Consider the following 19,420-nt stretch of genomic DNA (forward strand, 5'->3'; position numbering starts at 1 on the left):
AAATTGCAACTTAATGGAAGGAGAAAAGGATGTCAAAGAGCAGGATGCAGAATCACTGTCAGGAAAACATGATAAAGTTTTAAAAGGTATTTTCTCTTCAGAGAAAACTTCCCAATCTGTTGAGGTGGTACTTGGAAAAATTCCATCTGCCTTTCAAACAGAAAGAGCTTCAATGCCCACTAACAACTTACAAACTGCCTGTACCAGGTTTCAAGTAGTTTCATGTTAGCACCCCATATGGAGAATTCCATTTTACAGGCAGCATGGAACCTCCACATTTCAGCTGTCGTTACAAGACTTATTGCCAGCATTATTAGAAAAACTGCAGAAGAAAGATTACAAAATAGATTATAACTGTCTTACTTTGCAGTCATCTATTAACTTTAGTTAGTACTGGGGAGATCTCAGCTAAAGGAATGTGTCCCATAGTGAACACTGCACTTCAGGAAACATATGGACCCACTGCAAGACAGGGACTTTCCCTAATCTCCTTTATCCCTTGCTATCATTCTTATTTTACATCAGCCGTGGTAGTTGCAAAGCAGATTTCCTCCTCTACTAAGCACAAACACACAGCAGAAAACACTCTTGAAGTCTACACAAGTAAGACGTAAAAAGTAGCCTGGAGAAGAGGAATCAGAGGGAATGTAACATCAGTTTTCAAAAAGGCAAAAGGTTGCTAGAAAAAGTGACAGAAGCACTGGATAAGGACTGAAGGGCTAAAATTTCAGTCTGGGTCAGGTTAGATATTAGAGCCAATTTCTAAAGAAAGGAGAGCTAAGCATCAGAATGCTTAAAGGACCTGTGAAGTCTCCACTGTTGAGGCCTCTTAAAAACAAAGAAGATAAACATCTTCCAGAGGTGGTTTAATTATAAACTGATCTTGGCTCTAATCAAGGGAATTATCTCTGAAGACCTCTTCCTGCCCTGCCTAATATTATTATATATGGGCTAATCCCTCAATGAGTATTTATGAAGAAAATTCCTCACAAGTATCCCCAAGACCCACCTTTGAGCTGGAGACCATTCAGCTCCTAATATACTGAGGAAAATGCTACTTTTACCCTGAGATGCCATGCTGTTTATCATAAAGTCTCTATGTAAACTTGAAGATTATCAGTCTTCAACAGTGGAATACATGTGCAACACCTTCAAATTTTGCAAATACCTGAAAAGGAAGAAAAAAAACCAAAAAACAGAAAACAAGAAAAGAGAAAGAAATCTGGAAGCAGAAGAGAGGAACAAACCTGTAATATTTGCTTGGGCCTCTCTTTTGAGGTGGGAGAGCAGAAGAAGGAAAGAAGGAAGAGGTAACACTGAGTTTGCAGTTGAAAACTAGCCTGAGTCTTAAAGAAGCACACAAGTGTCACTACTGGGTCTGCCACAGATCTACTTTGTAAGTACGGTGGATGGTCTAAGATGAGGTGATAACAAGGAAGGAAAAGAGCTGTGACAGTAATTGATTAGTAGCATTGAGAATAGAAGATTTGTATGCAGAATGAGAATGAAGAGGAGTAGGCAATAAATGAGGAAGAAATTGAAAAGTCAGAGGACAAAGAAGAAAAAAGTCATATTAGAAAATAACCCTAAGTGTGTAAGTGGAACAGAGGCCTAACTCCAACAAATATTCTGTACTTTTCAATGCTTCATATGTTTCTAAGGGAGCGATACAGGTTGAAAAAAAATATCTAAGTTCTGAAGTGAATCTTGGCTCTGGAACCTGCATCCCCTGACCTGCTGCTTATAGTAGGTCAGAGACCCCAAAACATCACATTCCCAAGGACATGTAAAAGCCAATCAGCCATGATTAAATTTATCACGCAATTTAAGAGATTGAGAAGGCATCCTTGTACGTACCTTCTCTACCCCAGGATACAATAAATGTTGCTTTCTCATGGAATCATACCTGCTCTATAGCCCTCGTTCAAGAGTGGGTCTGTCTGTTCTGTGATGGATTTTTGTTGCCGTCTTCTTTTGTACTGACTCAAGGTTTCTTCCTACTCAGGATTTCCACAAATAAGTCCCAAAGTTCTTGTGAAGAGCCTGTTTCTGGTCCTCGCTTTTCATTGTCACTACTTTCTGAATTAGAATAGTAGAATGATAGAAAATGCTGTGTTGGAAGGGCCCTATCACCATCATTGAGTCCAACTCCTGGCCCTGCAGAGGACACCCTGAGAATCACACCATGTGCCTGAGAGCATTGTCCAAACACTTCTTGAAATCAGACAAGGCTTGATGCTGCAATCACTTCCCTGGTGATCCTGTTCCAGTGCCTAACCCCGCTCTGGGTGAGCAGCCTTTTCCTGATATCCAATCTAAATCTCCCCTGACTCAGATTCATGATGTTTCCTCAAGTCCTGTCACTGGTTCTGAGAGTGAGATCAACGTCTGCCATTCCTCTTCCTCTCACAAGGAAGTTGCAGGCTGCAATGAGGTCTCCCCTCAGTCTCCTCCAGGCTGAACAGACCAAGTGACTTTAGCCACTTCCCATACAGCTTAGCCTCAAGGCCTTTCACCATCCTCATTGCTTCCCCTTTGGATGCTAACAGTTTCATGTCTTTTTTATATTATGGTGCCCAAAACTGCACCCAGGACTCAAGGTGAGTCCCTTGCTTGGCTGGAGATGCTGTGCCTGATGTCCCCCAGGACAGGATTCCCCCTCCTGGCTGCCAGGGCACTTCTGACTCATGTTCAGCTTACTGTCACAGCCAGGACCCCCAGGTCCCTTTCCACAGCACTGCTCTCCAGCCTCTCATTCCCTGTACACACAACTGGAGTTGCCCTGTCCCAGGTGCCGAATTTGGCACTTCTTAAATTTCATAGAACAACTGCACCTCTTGATGCAAGAAGAAAAGGAAAGCCAAAGAAGTTCACACCCACCTTGCAAAAGGAAACATTACAACTGCACCTTCAAGTTTTTCTTACACTTCTCATGTTGTAAGGCCCTTAATAAACAGTCATGTTTCTGTCCTATCTCTGCTCTACTCTTTGGAGTTGCCCTGTCCTTGTCTTAAAATCCCTGTAATTTTAGCACTAATGGAATGAGATTTTTTTTTTCCCCTGGAGTTTAGCCCTCCTGTTTCTAAAAAATCTCTCCAAACACAGCTTGGAAGAAGGAGGAATTCAAACTCAAGACTAGTCATATGTCTTTACTCCTCAGAGATGGCAGAGCTATGGCAGATACATGCTTTGAACTTCAGCATTTCCATTGAAAGAGAATTGTTGCCATTTCACTAGGCAGTTCAGCTGAGGCAACATGATCCTTTTGCAGAGACTATATTCATCCTTTTCAGTGTGTGATTCCATTTCTTTCATTGTGTCCACTTGAATACAAAATCCAATATCATTAAGATTAAAGAGGAAAATAAGTCCTTATGCTCATGCTTTTTACTCAGTTTCCTACAGAAAAAGACGTTTGGATATGCATATAGAATATCTCTAATTATACAAAATTATTTTTTACTATATAGCCAGTTTTAACTTAATTCTGTGTTACACTTTAAAATGGACGGGTGTGGCTCTGTGATTTGATGGCTTCTGTATTAATGACAGTTTAGATCAACACAATCAGTGGAAGGAAAAGGGGACAAAATGCTAAGACTGTCAGCATGCTTTCTGAGACCCAGAGTGAAGGGCTGCAAATGTATGAAAATGATTGCCACAAAAGAAAACACATGCATCTTTATGCAAACATGCAATCTACATAGTTTTGCCCTGAGTAAGGTGTTAGGTGTGGCACACTTACCCGGTTCAGCAGCAAGTCCTGAACAGCTATGCAGTTACAGAGCTCTAGTGTGGAAAGAAAGCTCTAAGTGGGTGCAGACATCTGCTTTAATCCTTGCAAGGCTTCCTGAGCTTTATAAATTGGCCCTTGTGTAAATGAAAATCAGGCTGTGTATTTTCTGCCTGGTATGGTGTTGATAGAGTATTTCAAAAGCATTTAAAGATTATTTCTTTGTTAAGATACAGAGCAAAATACTTGTTTTGTCTACCCGGAAGAAACTAGTAGTACATGTAGATACAAGCTAACTCTTTTCTCTTGTTCAGGCCGATTTATTGCAGACAACAGTAATATTTGCTGAAAATAAGAGAGTAAAAAAATTTGTATCTTACCATTCATAATCCAAAAAGACATTTATGACTTGACTGGATGTCATTCAACCAGTAAGTAGAAAACAAACAAAACTACTGAGATAAAAACAGACCTGGGAAAAGCCTAATCAACTTAAGAAACATAAATAGAGATCTGATGCAGGCCAGCATGCTTTCACTCACCATGTAAATTTTACACTGAGGACGTGGTAGAAAATCTGTGAAAGCACACCCCATATGTTATATATTGTGTATGGGGGAAAAAGAAAAAACATCCGAGGCATTCCAGTGAAATGGTGCAGCAGTGGTAGAAGAGGTTCCTGGGCAAAGAACTGCATGGGGGAGGCAATGCCAAACGTGGCATGTAGGGCACATGGAAAACATGACATACGCAAATGCCTCTTTTTCTTCTGTTTTTCCCCTCTCGCTGTTGACTCTCCCGAAGGTGCGGCCGGCAGAGGGCACAGGGAGCCCGCGGGACGCGCTCCCCGTCCCGGCCCCCGCCTCACAGGTGCATAACGCAAAGAGCAATAGTTTTCCACTCAGGACAAACAAACAGAAGAGTTCTTGTGTCTACGTGCCTTCAGAATAGGCTGAGTGTTAGGTGACTATCCTCCTTTGTGTTTTGGGTTTTTTCTTCTATCTAACAATATAAAAGCTGTGATGGAGTGGCTGTGTATAATACAGTAAAGATTAGATAGTCACGTGAAGGAGTGTCTTAGGACCCCACATGGCCAAGGAGTTCAGTGGTAAGTGCATTTGTTAAAGGAAAGGTCTGGTTCTTGGAAGTAGAAATGAGTTTCTAATTCAGACCAAGTGATTTTCAGCTAGAAGTAAAAAGAGGAAGTTATACCAGAAGTTGAAAATAAAAACTTATTTGATAGGTGATAAAGTGTTTTAGTATTTCAGTTGAAACTGATCTAAATTAATAAGTTAACAAAGTTGTGATAAACTTGAGGACACAGTGAAATATTTTCAGTGAATATGAAATTGTGCATTTACCCAAAATGCATGGGTCTTCTTGTTCTTCATTTAAATCAGCCCTTTATAGTCCTCCAAATTTGATTTTTGCATTTTCATTTATTTCTGATTTCATTTCCCCCTATTTTTCCAGTTCATCAACCAACCAAAACCCATCCACCAGCCCTATTTTTTAGAGTCCTAAAGCCTGTGTAAAGACTGACAGCAAAAAGTCACTTTGCCATTACTGTTTCTTTTAGTTGTATTAGAAATTGTATTAAAATTAGAAGTTGTATTAAAAGTTGTATTAGAAGTTGTATTAAATTGTATTAGAAATAATAGTCTTTACTAACATAGCAACAACAGCAAAAGTTATTCTGTTTCCAGTCCCAAATATTAATAAAATAAAAAGTGTCCAAACAAGAATTATAAGGTGGTTAATGTATTAGTATCCTGAATTTTGAAATATTTATTTCACCTTAATTTCCTCCCACCCTTTTTCTTTTTTGGAAGGTGAGGTTCTCATGAAATTGTTCCTCATGTCCATGCTTTTAATAACAACACAAGGTGAAACAACACAAAATTCATGGTAAACTTACAAAAGAAAAATCAGAGGATGCTTTGGAGAGGAAAAGGCTGGTTTCCCTAAAGCTGAATTGAAATGTTTTAGTCTTAAAAGTAGATAATGGGAATAGCCATCCCACATTAAAATTTAAAAGCAGTTTTATATCTTATAGCTCTATGTGTGGATATCCAGTACAGGTGGGTCTGGATGAAGCAAGAAGAACAACTAGTTTATAATGTCTTGCACATATAAATAAGGAAATCCAGTTAAAACAGCTGAAACCACACTTGTGTTAAATGAACAAGCTCCCTGCTATAGTCCTTTTCATCACAGAGATGCACAGTACCTATAGAATCAGGTTTATGCCTGAACGTTTTCACACTTAGGAATCACTGTTCTCTTTACTAGCAAAAGTGCAGACCATCATGTAACATTTTTGCAAAGGTTTGCTTTTTTTTTTTAATCTGTGATTTCCTCACTAGTTTGAAATGTTTAATTCAAAAGCTAATTTTCAAAGTGACTTCACATGGAGAAATCTATTTTAAGGCATGGGTTAATTCAACATTAATGAAGTGTGGATAGAAAAAAAAATGAAGTCATTGTTCATTTTAAAATTATTTGTTGTATTCAATTGCGGGGGAAATTTTGCAGACCTTTCTTTTTCCTCAGTTTATTCCAACAGATTGGTGCATTTATTAATTCTTATGGGTTTCATTAGTTAAATGAAGATGATACACAATTCTGTTTCCTTTTAATCTTCTCTAAATAATTTCTCCATCTGGATGGATGTTCAACACTTGCCATGAATCCCAGATAATGCAGAAAAATCCATTATTGCCATCCCACTTGTTGTCTTTGTGTGTTTGGACAACCAGTTTAAGCCACAGTACAGCAACTTATTTTATGTGGGCATACTCCAGAACCAAAGCAATAAACAGGGAATTAGTAGTGTATTCTAAAACAGAAATCAGAATAAGCATTCATATTTCCTGTGTTTAGGCATGCTTACACCGGTGCTTTTTAATCCTTTTTTCAGTTAGAATCTGGTATAGGTGAAATTTGGATGTATGATCTGTTTTTCAGGTTACATGTTATGGAAACCTTTCTAAGCTACAGTTGTCTTTAACCATACTGCAGTTTTGTTTACAGTCACATTGCACGTGTGAGTTTTAGCATTCTTTTTTGTGGTTTGCAATTTCTCGTGTGATTTTAGGTTTTAAAATGTCTGCCCTATTCTCGTGTTATCATGCAGTGCATAGTCCGTGCAAAGCTTTGTGCTTGGCACATAGGCCAATTCATCTCAAAATTACATGTTATTTGCTTAATTTGGTATTTCTATTTACACTAACTCTAAATACCCACTTGGATTGTATGATCAGCTTCCAATTTATTTCTGCTGTTGCATCCAGACAGTTGCTATTTACATCTTTCTGGATTTTTCCAGTGTGTCCATTCTGGTGAAAATGTCCACCTCATTGCAGCTGCACTGCAGATTCACATTTCCAGAATAATACAAGTGTTAAAAATATTATAAGCCATAAGTTTTTGCATGTGTGAAACAGAGACTTATACATTGCAAATCTTGGGTTCTAGGCTTTTAAATCACTTGGGGAATCCACAGGCTTGAGTGGCTCCAGGCACAAGCTGATGAAGCACTTCCTCAGCATCAAATACTCTCTCTGCACGTTTATATGTTTGCAGGCAAGGTGGGACAAACCAATCCCAGACCTGATACCTGCTTTGTTGCCTATACCAATGCCCCGAAGAGGAAAACATTTTGCTTTTGCTGTTGAGGAAATTTTGCATGCAGAGTGGCAGCAGCTGCTCAGGAGCAGAGTGGGAGTTCCTGGCAGTGGTAAAAGCATGCTGATCTGATGCTTCTCCATGTCATTTTACATTCTGATTTCTTTTATGTCAAGACACCTCGAGTCCATCCCTCAAATTTTGGACAGCAAAATTCAGTTTTGCATATATTGTCATAATGGCAACTATGCCTTTGAGACAAATATATAATATAGACTATCCTTCTATAAGCAAAGCAAAAAAGAAGTAAGCTCTGAAGAGCAGGATCCACAAAAAACCCCCACATCTGAAACTCCACAAAGAAAGAAAAAAGTAAATTAACCTCTGCAGCTCACATGAGTTCTCTTATTACTGAGTTAGCAAATGAAAAGGAAGAATCCATATGTTCTCTAACAGTTTGGACAAAGTTGAAAGAACAGAACAACAAAGGCATGATATTATGGTATGGAGCAAAAGAGGCTTTAAAATATTCAGGAACAAATGCTAAAATGTTTAGGCTGGTCTCTGAAAAAAGTCAAACCTTTTAAGATAACAAACACTATAGCAAAGACTTTCTGAACAGGACTCAGAAACACAAGTCTTGCTAAAATTACTGTGAGCTCTGCATCTACATTTGTAATGGTTTTGAAATCTCAGCCTATAATATTCCTTAGTAGTCTTTTCCCTCATCAGGTATATAGGAAGGAAAACATTTTCTGTGACTGAAAATACAGTAGTTGTCTGTCCAGAACTACTGGAAACCATGCCAAGTTATCTTAAGTGCTAGATAGGCTCTACAACACCTACTAATTCATTTTAAAACAACTCTGAAGTGTTTAAAGCCTTGTAAAGGAAATTATGGGGGCACAAGTGTTAGGCTGTTATATATTCAACCAAAAATGTACAGGATTCCAAGTGCATTGTAAAATGAGGGAGCAAGGAAGGCCAAAGTCTTTAACCATCTGGAACAATCTAATCATCTTCTGAAAATGTTTGAGGTGACCATGTTAACTGAAAATGGAGAGATTAAATAAAGTCAGGCTAATAAATCCTGAGTACTCTTAACTTATTTGTAATGTCATTGGAGATGAGTAGTATGACTGGTGTCTCAAGTTTGAAAGCTATGTCATTCAGAGGGAAGGCAATTGAAGCCTGCCACTCCAAAACCCTCAGTACATGTTCAGATATTATCAATGCAAATCTTACAGCCAACAATTTGCATCAAGATAAAAAGTAAATCCTCCTTTGGCTGCCTTGGGATCAATCATGAGAGAGCACAGGAAGAAATAATAATTGATTTTTGATGATGTATCAACCATGTCTTTAAGATACAGAAACTGCTCTCTCCCACTAGACTTTTACACAAGAGTAAAGACCAATGAACACTACAGGCTTCTTGTTTCAGAAAATCATGTGGGATTTTCTATTGAAAAAACCCTGATTTTAACCAGTCCAATTTCAGTGACCACTATTAAGTGCAGACTACCAGTTTAAGCATCACAATTTAATTCACCTCTGTGAGAACTCAAAGAGAGAGTGGTTTCTGATGACACCAAATACTTAATGATTTAGTATTTATACTTAAAATTATGTATTGTCCCAAGAAGCTGACTGGAAGAGAGTGCAGACTAGCAGTAAAGACATCATGAACTTCACCAATTCCATATTATTCCTTTCACATCATTTAAGATGCCTTAAGACTGAGACTTAGTTAAAAAGCACAAGAATCATTTTAGTTTGAGGTGACAAAGCTATATGAATGCATTGCCTTTGAAAGCGCAGTTAACAGACTTCTGGGACAGACACAGATTTTTTTGTTATGTATTTTGTTTTTTCTATGATTCTCTCAGAACACCTGACCAAAGTTAAGCATCTAAATAGAGAAAAGCCACAACTGTTCAAGGAACTGTTATCACCTCCACCTTTTGGGGGATTATTTGCTCTAAATATCATCAATTACAGATTCAGATGCAAGTATTTTCCATTTTTTAATTTATCTTACTCTTTGAGTTATTCTGCAATTGTTGATAATTTAAACAAAGTTAGCCGAGTGCTTCTTGCATATCTGAAGGACAGCCATTCAGCTCACAACCATTTCTGCAACTACCCTTCTCCAAACACAGGAAAACACAGTCTCTGAGAAAGGGGGTGCTCATGGAGTTTGTGAAATCATAACCCAAGCCCAGGAGATTCTCTAGGACACAATACCCTAAAACCACTCAAAATTACTGGGTATGTTCCTCGTAGGGAACAATAAAGACAATTCAAAGACAATCAAGAGGCAAAAATTGTTGCTTGAGAACGGTTGCTTGGTTTTAATTTATCAAATTAGTTAGTCAATGCAGTTCCTGCAATACACCTATTTTCCATCCTAAAAATCTTAAAAATACTGGATTTTGATGTGTCTGCCTGTCAAATTATGTTTTATATTAACAAAGCTAAAAATGCTTCAGCGATGATATATCTAATACTCTCTGCATTGGGAGAAATTATTATGCTACTCTTCAAAAAAAAAAAATCTCTGTCCAAGTTTTCTGGCAGGCATCCCCATAGGTTTTTCTTGGTCACTCTGGTTATTACTCTGGAGAGCAAGGACTACCTTCTGTACTGCCTGCAAAGGTCCTTAAAGCCTCACTGACCAACCCTGATTATCAGCAACTAACTTTAGTAAAGATCTTAAACATTAGACCACTGGCAGTTTAATTTTTAGAGTTATTATTAATTATTATTGTTAGCTTTAATATATTGAACTGATGGTATATAATCTAAATATTTTATGTGTATTTGAAGTGTTCTGGATTTAAAATATTGTTTATTGCTCTGTATTTCCAGTATACCATTAAATTGTGCATTCATTGTGCTCCTGCACAGGAAGTTTAGAAAACAGAATGCTCCAAATAATTTGTTTTCTGCACTGCTTGTCTCCAAGACAGATAATTTGGATATAAATCTGTTTTCTAAATGTGGTACACAAAGCAGCCTGCAGTCATCATGACTACTCATTAGTCTCTTCAAAGTAACCCTATCAGGAGACAGTTCAGAATCCTCATTTTGTTGAATTCCCCGGAAAATAGCAGATAAAGACTCCAATTAGAGGTGTTTGTTGTACAGACAACTTGTTCCCAAAAGTCTTAATTCTGCAAAAGCACAAGGAGTTTTGCTGTTGCAGAGCCACTGCAATGCTTAAGCACTGATTTAACTTTATGCAAGCAAGCCTGCAGATTTCAATGGGACCATTGACATTAACTATATCTTGAGCCAGTGTAGAGCCAATAGTTCTGATTCAGGAAAGTGCCAGTGCTCATGTTTGGTTTTACTTGTAATCAAGAAAGCCCCCTTAGCCTGAGGTTAAGCAAAAGACTTTCACAGCATTGAATATCCATGAGAGTATGCAGGTGTTTTGCTACCAAGGTGCCATAAAAATATAATACAGAGACAAAAGGCATCATATGGAGTTATCAACTCAGTGATCTATCCTAATTTTCATACGTCCCAAGCATTAATAAGATACATTAATGCATCGTTGCCATTTAGCATAGTTAAAGGTAGGTTTGAATCACCTCAGGCTGTTATCTCATTGCTTACATTCACAAACCAAGACAATGCTGCTGCTACTGTTCCTTGGAACCTCACAGCTCTTCCACCCCATGAGCTTCGTTACAAGCCAGGGATCATGTGACCTAGTTGCAAAAGACCAAGCAACTGATCTCAATTTGGGGACAAGACAAACTACAAGTGCATAACAAAAACTGTTGGAGCAACTTAAGAATATTGTCAGAAGCTGCTTTAAGGGATGGCTCTTGTAGGAAGCTTGGGAGCACCTCAAGAGATCATTTGATTGTCCTAAGGCAAGATTTGCATTAATCACATCATTCTTGAGTGGTGCACGTTCAACCTGTTCTAAAAGACCTTGTATGATAGGTACTGCTCCTTATACTCTCTAGGTAATCCTGTACTACGCATCACTATCTTTCCTCTTTGAATACCTTAGATAGAGTCTTGTTGCAATTATGTTGAGACAAACATGACTGACATAATCACCAGTCCTTTAGTAAAAACTTTTCATGCCTTCTTTCAATGGACTTCTCTCAGGCAACTCCACACAGTACTGACTCCTTTCCTCACAGGCAGTTCCAAAAAGCTGTGACCCCTTCACTCCTCTGCATGACTGGCTAAGCCCCCACCTGCCCCTTACCTCCTCACAGCACAGCCAGCAGACTCTGGGTCTTAGGCTCCAACTGTAACTTGTGGCCAGCTAGCCCACTCTTTTATAACACCCAACCTCATTGGGCAGACAAGGCTGTTTCTACTCCTTGGTAATCAGTACAGTTGTAATTAATTGGGAAAGATAGCCTTCTGCACTATCCTTTCAACCTATCTTCTCACAGAGTCTCAGCTGACTTTCTCTTGCTTTAATATATGCTATTATAATTGAAATAAAATCCTTTTAAATAAAAAGCCTGTAGCATTTATGGAGAGGAATTTACTCCTCACTTCTTTACATTCTTCACTTCTCCTGATTTAACAGACCTAATTCCACTGTCTTCTTATACCATTTCCTAGGTCTCTATTTACTATCTTGAGAACCCCATATTTCAGCCATTTATTTAGGTTCTGCTGGCAAACCCAGGAATTTTTATGAATATGATTGCAAAGCATTTTGAAAAAGAAATAATTTGTGTAAATCCATGCAAAGTACACTTCTATTTAACTACACAACTATCACTCCATATGAATCCAAGATTTAGATCACTTTTGTAGATAAGCAGCCCTAACAAATTTTGGGTACTGTCAGAAACATCTGCTACTGGTTCCACTGCCCTCAGCAACTTGGTTAGAGGAAAAAAACAGAAGCAGAAAGATTTGACTAAATAAGAATGATATATCAAAACACCCAATATTTTAATGAAAGAAACTGAATATCCACACATTTGCACTTCTGTACAGTTTTTGTGATATATATATAATTTTAAGCTGTTTACAAATAACATTTAGTGCTTCAAATATTACGTAATGTTGATATTATATTTCTAGCAGAAATAAATATATTGCACTTAAAAAGAAACTTTTCATTAGATGTTGCTTCATAGTATATGTTCACAACTTTTTTTTCCCATAAAAAGATTTCCCTCTACCCCCAACCCATACACATCAACACACACTTCGGTACATGGTGAATGTGCTCACGCAATGCATTATAAACAACAAAGTCAACACAGCAAACAGAAGAACTGTGGTACATTCTGTTAAAGAGGCTACATCCAGGTTTTTTACCTTTCTTATTTTTAAACTGAATCTTTCCACGTGTTTCTGAAGGTACAATTTAAAAAAAAGTTTAAATGTGCTAAAGGTAAAATACAGCAAACTGTACTTTTTGTCCTTAAACTATCATGAAAAGTTACTTCAGAGCTTATTTAATTCACTGCTTAGTTTTTCCTTAAAAAGAAAAAGAAAAAGAAGTTGTCATTTGATAATCTATAGATTATATGCAAGGACATTTGATTACAGAGTAATACATAAATCTTCTGGCCAAGAGTAGGTGGTTGATAAAGAAACCACATCTCCTGCAGGAGAAAATGCTCTGTAAAGAATAGCGAGAATAAAATCTCACTAAAACCAAAATTAATCTTGCAGTGAGTGTCATCCCCCTGCAGATGATGAGTATATGCACTGTAGGCACAACTTCCTCAAGACAAGAAGCCGTAAGTGTTACTCTGATCTCACTGTTGTTTTTACCATTATGTAGGAGTAAATTACCACAATTTATATTTACTTACACTTTTGGAAACTATCCCAAGTTTTTGCAAAAATTTTCATTGATATTTCCATTCCTGCATAGTACACACATATTAAAAGGATACACTACATAATCAAGTTGCCAGCCCAAATGCATTTCAAATAAAAAAGGTTCCTTTTCACATGCCAGTTAGTGTTGCTGGATATTGGAAACGGCAACATCTTCTTATATGTGTACTTGTTGATGCAGTGTCTCAGCCTTTATGGGTAAAACTGTCTGTGAGAAATTCTACAATTGCATTCTGAAAGTTGTGGTACCAAGCATGTTAGCTGCCATAAAACTTACCATCCTTGGACACATGAAGAAGCATTTCCATTAGGAATTCTATCTACTTGATCTATGCTTGTTTTTCAGTTAGCACCCAGAAGAGTAGGACTGAAACCCAGTGGCATTGATTTGCTATCTTTGACAGTGCCTCAGGCCATATAAAGCAAGAGATAAATTAAAAATGGGTGGTTTTGTGTTTAGATTCTCAGGGCTCCAAAAGTAAAAGAAAAAATAATTCAGATAAATACATCCAAATCAGTTTTGTTAATGTATGGGGTGCTTTTGTTGGATTAAAGACTGGAGATTGTTGATGATCTATGGATAAAATGGAAATTCAGCAAAAACACAAAAATACTTGCAACACTTCAAAGGAAAATTTTATCATTCTCTTTGAATATTCAGGCATGTTCTCTCCACGTTACTTAAAAAAAGGCAAACAACTCTTCCCCCAAAAAAAATCAAACACCATAAACCAGCTTCATTTTTCTGGGCCAAGAAAAAAGCTCATAAAAGTGAAGAGCACTTCTCATGGGATATAAAATGTGAATTGTGTTTGTAAAATAAATTCTAGATCATATTTGGCATTCCTAGCCCATCTACCAACAGCAGATGTTCTGTCCTGAAAGTGATACAATTTTGACAGCAGTACAGCAAGTCCTTAAATAAATTACTGGGTTATTGTCAATGTGGTGGATATAATTAAATTTTTTATTTTTTTTTTTAGCATAAGTGATTTAACTCTTTAACCAATTAATTACAAATTTACATTCATTTTCTTCCAGTTGTGAGTTCAGTGCTAAAGCTGATTTGTACTTGAGTTTTAATCTTTTCTGTACTGTTCCTATATTGTTGCTCTCATTTAAGCCACTGTTTTTACTGTCAGACTTTATTTTTAGATGACAATAGGGAATGAAATCCTGCCCCCATTACTGTCAATAAATTTCCATTTGATTTCAGTTGGGCAAGAATTGTATTCCTGGAATCATTCCCATGCTTCCCCAGGCCCACAGGAAGGTGAGAGAGACATGGAGCAGAAATACTGTGAGGTGGCAACACCTCTTCACTGGACATAATGTGGCCTCTGTGAACTTAATCCCTTTAGCCTCAAATCTATGCAACAGGTTTTGTAGGTAGGACTGTGAGGGCAAAGAAGAGGGAGTGAGGAATGGACATACCTATTGATCTCATTCCTGAGGAAATCTCTCACAAGCTGCCTTCATTCCCTTACTTGGCACCTGCCTGTGATTCTACATTAGTGGGGAACCCAATGGATTTCTGCTGCAAAGAAATTAAGCCATCAGAGAGCAGCACAAGGAGGGACAAGCCCACTGAGAGAGACTTGGTCTGACTGGAAAAATCAAGCTGTGGATTTTGACAGCTAATTCTGCATCATCTGTAATACAAAATTCATTAGAGAGAATTTGGATGAAGAGTTGTTTTTTATATTGAGACAGCCTACTGCTATGTTATTTCAGATATGACTCACACTTCATTTGTAGTGGAAAGCACTTTTCTTTCATTTACTAATTTTTGTAAATGAAGTTGTCAAAATCCAGTTTCATTCTCCAGAATGGGCCTGGAGAATTTTCTCTGAAACAGCATCAGGGACATTTCTGCATGCCAAATATTGGTGTTCTCAGAGCAGGGACTGGGATGGGGCTGAAAAGATTGTACAGTTTATTTCTCTGAATTTGCTTCATGAAAGAAGGTCATGTATGAGCAGCCTTTATGTCACATGTCGACTATGCCTAAATCAGCCCATTTCAAACTTGTTTCTGGAGTCATGTAAAAGTTGCCTACTTACTTGACCCTTTCCTGATGCAAGTATACTGGCTTGAATCCTGAACCTAACCATATCCCCTGCAACTCCAGATAAGTTAATGAAGCTGCAGAAGGAACCAGATAAAAGAAACAGAATTTTCCCACAGGCTTTAGTGCATGTCATCCTAGGGTCTTCATACAACTCTAACAGAAGTCAAACAACTGAAGAGAAAACTTTCTTCCAAACTTCTTCTGCAATTATTGTTTCTGTAGAGTCATGTGTACTTGAAGAATTTCATTCTTGTAGGGTCAGTATCACCTAATTTCCTGAAAATAGGGGGCTTATATCAAAACCAGTTGTAAGTAGGCACAATCTTGCAACATGCAGTTTTCCTGTGAATCTGATAGCCTACAGCAAAATCTAATAATTGGGCACACCAAGACAAATTCAGTGTCTGAGTCTGAGCCATTTAAATATTGCAGAATATTTTACTGCAGAGCCGGTTGTATTAATTTATGGAATTTCTTGTAGCAAGTCTGAATTTTAAATAAATTTTCATTTTTATTTACATACAGAGCACAGGAGTTGCAAATTGCCTAGGTAATTTTTCATCAGCAGGTCCAGTGATTAATGAGGAATTATGGTGATATTGCAGATAACTTGGTTGAAAAGGTGATTGAAATAGCCAACTTGAGAAGATTTTGAATTCAGCTACTAGATAATACATAATGATGGTTTTTTTCTGTGGGTTGCATGTGCCTTGCCTTTCACTTTGCAGAGATGGGAGCAGGTGACTCAGTATACTGCACTCTGCTTTTTACCATATGACCCCAACACAGAATGGTCAAATTTTTAGAGGAAAATAGTGGGACATAAGTCTGGCTTGTGTTCCAGCTCTGTAGAAATCTGTAACATATGAGATTATATATGCTAGTTCTTTTTTGTCAGTAGATTGTTACCACATATAGCTTGGATACAACTCAATACAGAATACAGAAACTCTGTGTCAACTTATTATTTACACTGGAATCCCAGCTCTTGCCACACAGAAAACCAGCATCACACTGGTACTGTTTCCAGCAGTGCAAAAGATTCATGCTAGCTCTCTGCAGACAAGATCATTATTTTCTTAGGCCTCCTCCATTTTATCAGACACAACATACTAGAAAAAGGGGACAGTACTTTGAATGAGAGTCCCAAATACTAACTGAAAAAAAAGTCAGATATGAATTTTTTTTAAATTTTGTGTGAAGTTCTGTACTGATATTTTCCTAAGGAAACTCTACCATTCTAGTGAGACATGAAAAAGCTGATAGTACAACCCTCATTTTCCTGGCCAAGGAGCTTGTATAATAACAGCCATGACCAAACCTAATAAAATCAGAACAAGTGGAAAGATACTCCAATGCCACTCATACCAATATATATAATTATATTTTGATTCAGAGAGTCTATAGACTGATCTAGACTGAAAATTGCGTTAATTTGGCATGCATATCCAGCTGGAAAGAGGTCTTCAGTGGCATGCACAGTAGCAAAGTACTGCTTTAAAATTTGAAATCTTGGGTTTTTAAGTAACAGATTTTTCCAAATCAAAATTTTTCTTCGTTATACCTTAACCAACAGTTAAACTGCTCCTCCTTGGATATAGGACACACTTCCTTTTAGAATGAAGGACAAAATACATTGTTACTACTACAGTCCTGTAACACAGTTCTTTTTTTGGAACTGATAAGTGTTTTGTGAAAGAAACAAAGAAAGAAAAAAAGAAAGACTTGTTAATAATGTTCTCTTTGTGATTATAGTAGCAACTAAGAAATCATGGTTTTGGTGAATATATGCCAGTCTTAAAAAGGACAGTGGTCTCCACTTTGTCCTGTTTTCGGCAAATGTATGCTGAGATAGCCTAAAACATGCTCAAAGTTATAGCAATACATTTTTCTGTTTAGATGCTCATCAGTCATAAGAAGAGATGAAGATGAGTAAGAGTATTGTCTTTTTTGGAATTCATCTAGCATATGAAAAAAGACCTATAGATAATTAGTTTTTACACTGCTGCTTAAAGATAATTTCTTTCCATCAGGTGTAGTGCACCTTTGGAACAAGCTGCACACGACCAAAGATCTTGGGGACTTCGAGATCTGTTTTGGCTGTGAGCAGCTCCAAGCCACATGCTCTCTTCTTGTGATCCCTCAAAAGAGGAATCTATATCCACAATGCATTTTCTTAGCTGGTTTGTTATGAGTTCAGCACTCCTGCCACAGGCCTTTCAGGAAGGTCTCTTATATTTTTTTGTAGCAAACTTGCAAAATTAAAATCTTGTGTTCCTCTTGTCTTACGTCACTCATACAAATGGTGTCATCACTGCAGAAGAGTGACGCAGTCCTTGGATAGCTGCATAAGGACCCTGCTGGAAATAATGGTGGTACCTTGGCATGTGGAAGGATGGGAAAGTGGGGCCACTACCTTGCATGGAGCTGGCTATAGCAGAGGGTGTAAGAGGCATTCCCAGGCGGCTGTACGGAGGCAGAGATCCTTGGATCGGATGAGGAATGGGTGTAGCTATGGATGCAGTGCTGGTACCCAGGGCACTCAAAGACTGTGGATGCTGAAATCCTGGAAAACTGGTTGAAGAGGAAACCCAGGAACTGAGGGACAGGTTATCAGATGCTGTAAAGGCTGACCCTGTAAGCAAAGAGAAAGAATACCTAACATTGGCACTGCAACACACAGAGGCGATAAAGAAGCAAAAAGGGAGAAAATGAGTCTTTCATAGCAAGCCTGGTTTCAATGACCTGTTGTCATGGGAAATACTTCCGTCTTTTAAATGTTATTTGCTTCTGTCCTTTAGCACTATATCTTAGACAAATATCCATTTTCAGAAGCTAGTTGCTGTGATTTCAACAGTAAAATCAGCTTTGCACATTGAGCGTTTTAGATATGAAGTGTCTTGTAATGCTGCCACTAAAAACTAAATATCTACTCTGGCATGAAAGCTCAGTGTATTACATCCCTGTTTTGAAGACATACTTGTAGATTTTTACAGCAAATCCTTAGTAGAACTGTTGCTTCGGGTTTTTTTCCCTAAAATTTCAGTGTGGCAAAAATACAGAAAAATGTAATTTGCACTACAAGTTTTCCTTTTTTTTTTTATCCCAGTTAAATTTGTCAATACAACATCTTTCCAGTCAACCTGATTCTTTCCATTATATAGAACAAAAAATTCTAAAAACATAACTGTCAAAGTATTTATTGTATTTCTAACTGTGTGCAGTACTCTAATAAACAACACTAATGTTAATTCTTAGTAAGATGTGCAGAACTTTCTCTGAAGGTAATTATCTGCTTTTGATCAAATGGAAGTGTTCTGTTTGTCATTTTGTTTTGGGTTTGCTTAATCTGAAAAGTTTCAGAAACTATTTCCAATAATCTTCCAACTCTTTAAAATATGTTTTCTTCCTGAAAATTGAGGAATCATTTAAAAAATGAAAAATAGTTGCTTAAAATTAGAACTAATTACATATTTCATGTTGAAAGTAAAATTTGGGGGAAAATTTTTTTTTTTATAATTACACATGGTTATTTTCAAATAAACTGATGATTGTGTTGCCCTTCATCTCTGTAGTTCTGATATGCATCTGGTCATCATTATATGACTGATTTCTAGAAATGGGGAATACAACAAAATGATATAAATAAACTCTTTGTATTCCTCTTTAAACAATAATTTAACTCTTGTCTCTTATGTATCTTCTTACTTGACCAACTTTCTTACTTTAGAAAATAAATTTGTTGGCAAAAGTATTTGATAATATATATTTTCAATTCAGTATTGCAAAACATTCTGAGACAACAAATTTCGTAACAGGTACTAGTTTCATAAGTCTGATTCAAGAAGGATGGTTCATCCAAACTGTAGAATGAAAACATATAAAGACCTCTATCCATCAAGGAAAACTTACTGGAATTAAGTAAAGTAACCAATCATAGCCACATATTCAAACCAAAACTATAAGCAAAATCCAACAGAAATAAAAAGTCCCTTATGGGATATATTCTCAAATCATGCATTATTTTTCTTCGGCTTAATTAAACAAGTAAAATAGTCCAGTAACAGGAAAAAGAAATTGTGCCAATTTAGCAGTGGAAATAAACTTGAACCAAATCCTTGTCCTACCACTGAACCAAACCCTAA

At 37.3% G+C, this 19,420-nt stretch overlaps 1 protein-coding gene across 1 annotated transcript in view; it reads right to left on the minus strand.

Moving 5' to 3' along the window:
- Window positions 1–12,297: 12,297 nt before the first annotated feature.
- Window positions 12,298–19,420, minus strand: part of TBX20 (T-box transcription factor 20) — a 39,426-nt gene continuing 32,303 nt past the window's right edge. Inside the window, exon 11 of the mRNA XM_088160808.1 lies at window positions 12,298–17,910. Within this exon, the coding sequence (XP_088016934.1) occupies window positions 17,570–17,910 (341 nt within the window). The 3' untranslated portion in view covers window positions 12,298–17,569. The remainder of the gene's footprint in view (window positions 17,911–19,420) is intronic.

Source organism: Sturnus vulgaris, chromosome 1 (assembly GCF_052056855.1).
Source record: "Sturnus vulgaris isolate bStuVul1 chromosome 1, bStuVul1.hap1, whole genome shotgun sequence".
NCBI lineage: Eukaryota > Metazoa > Chordata > Aves > Passeriformes > Sturnidae > Sturnus > Sturnus vulgaris.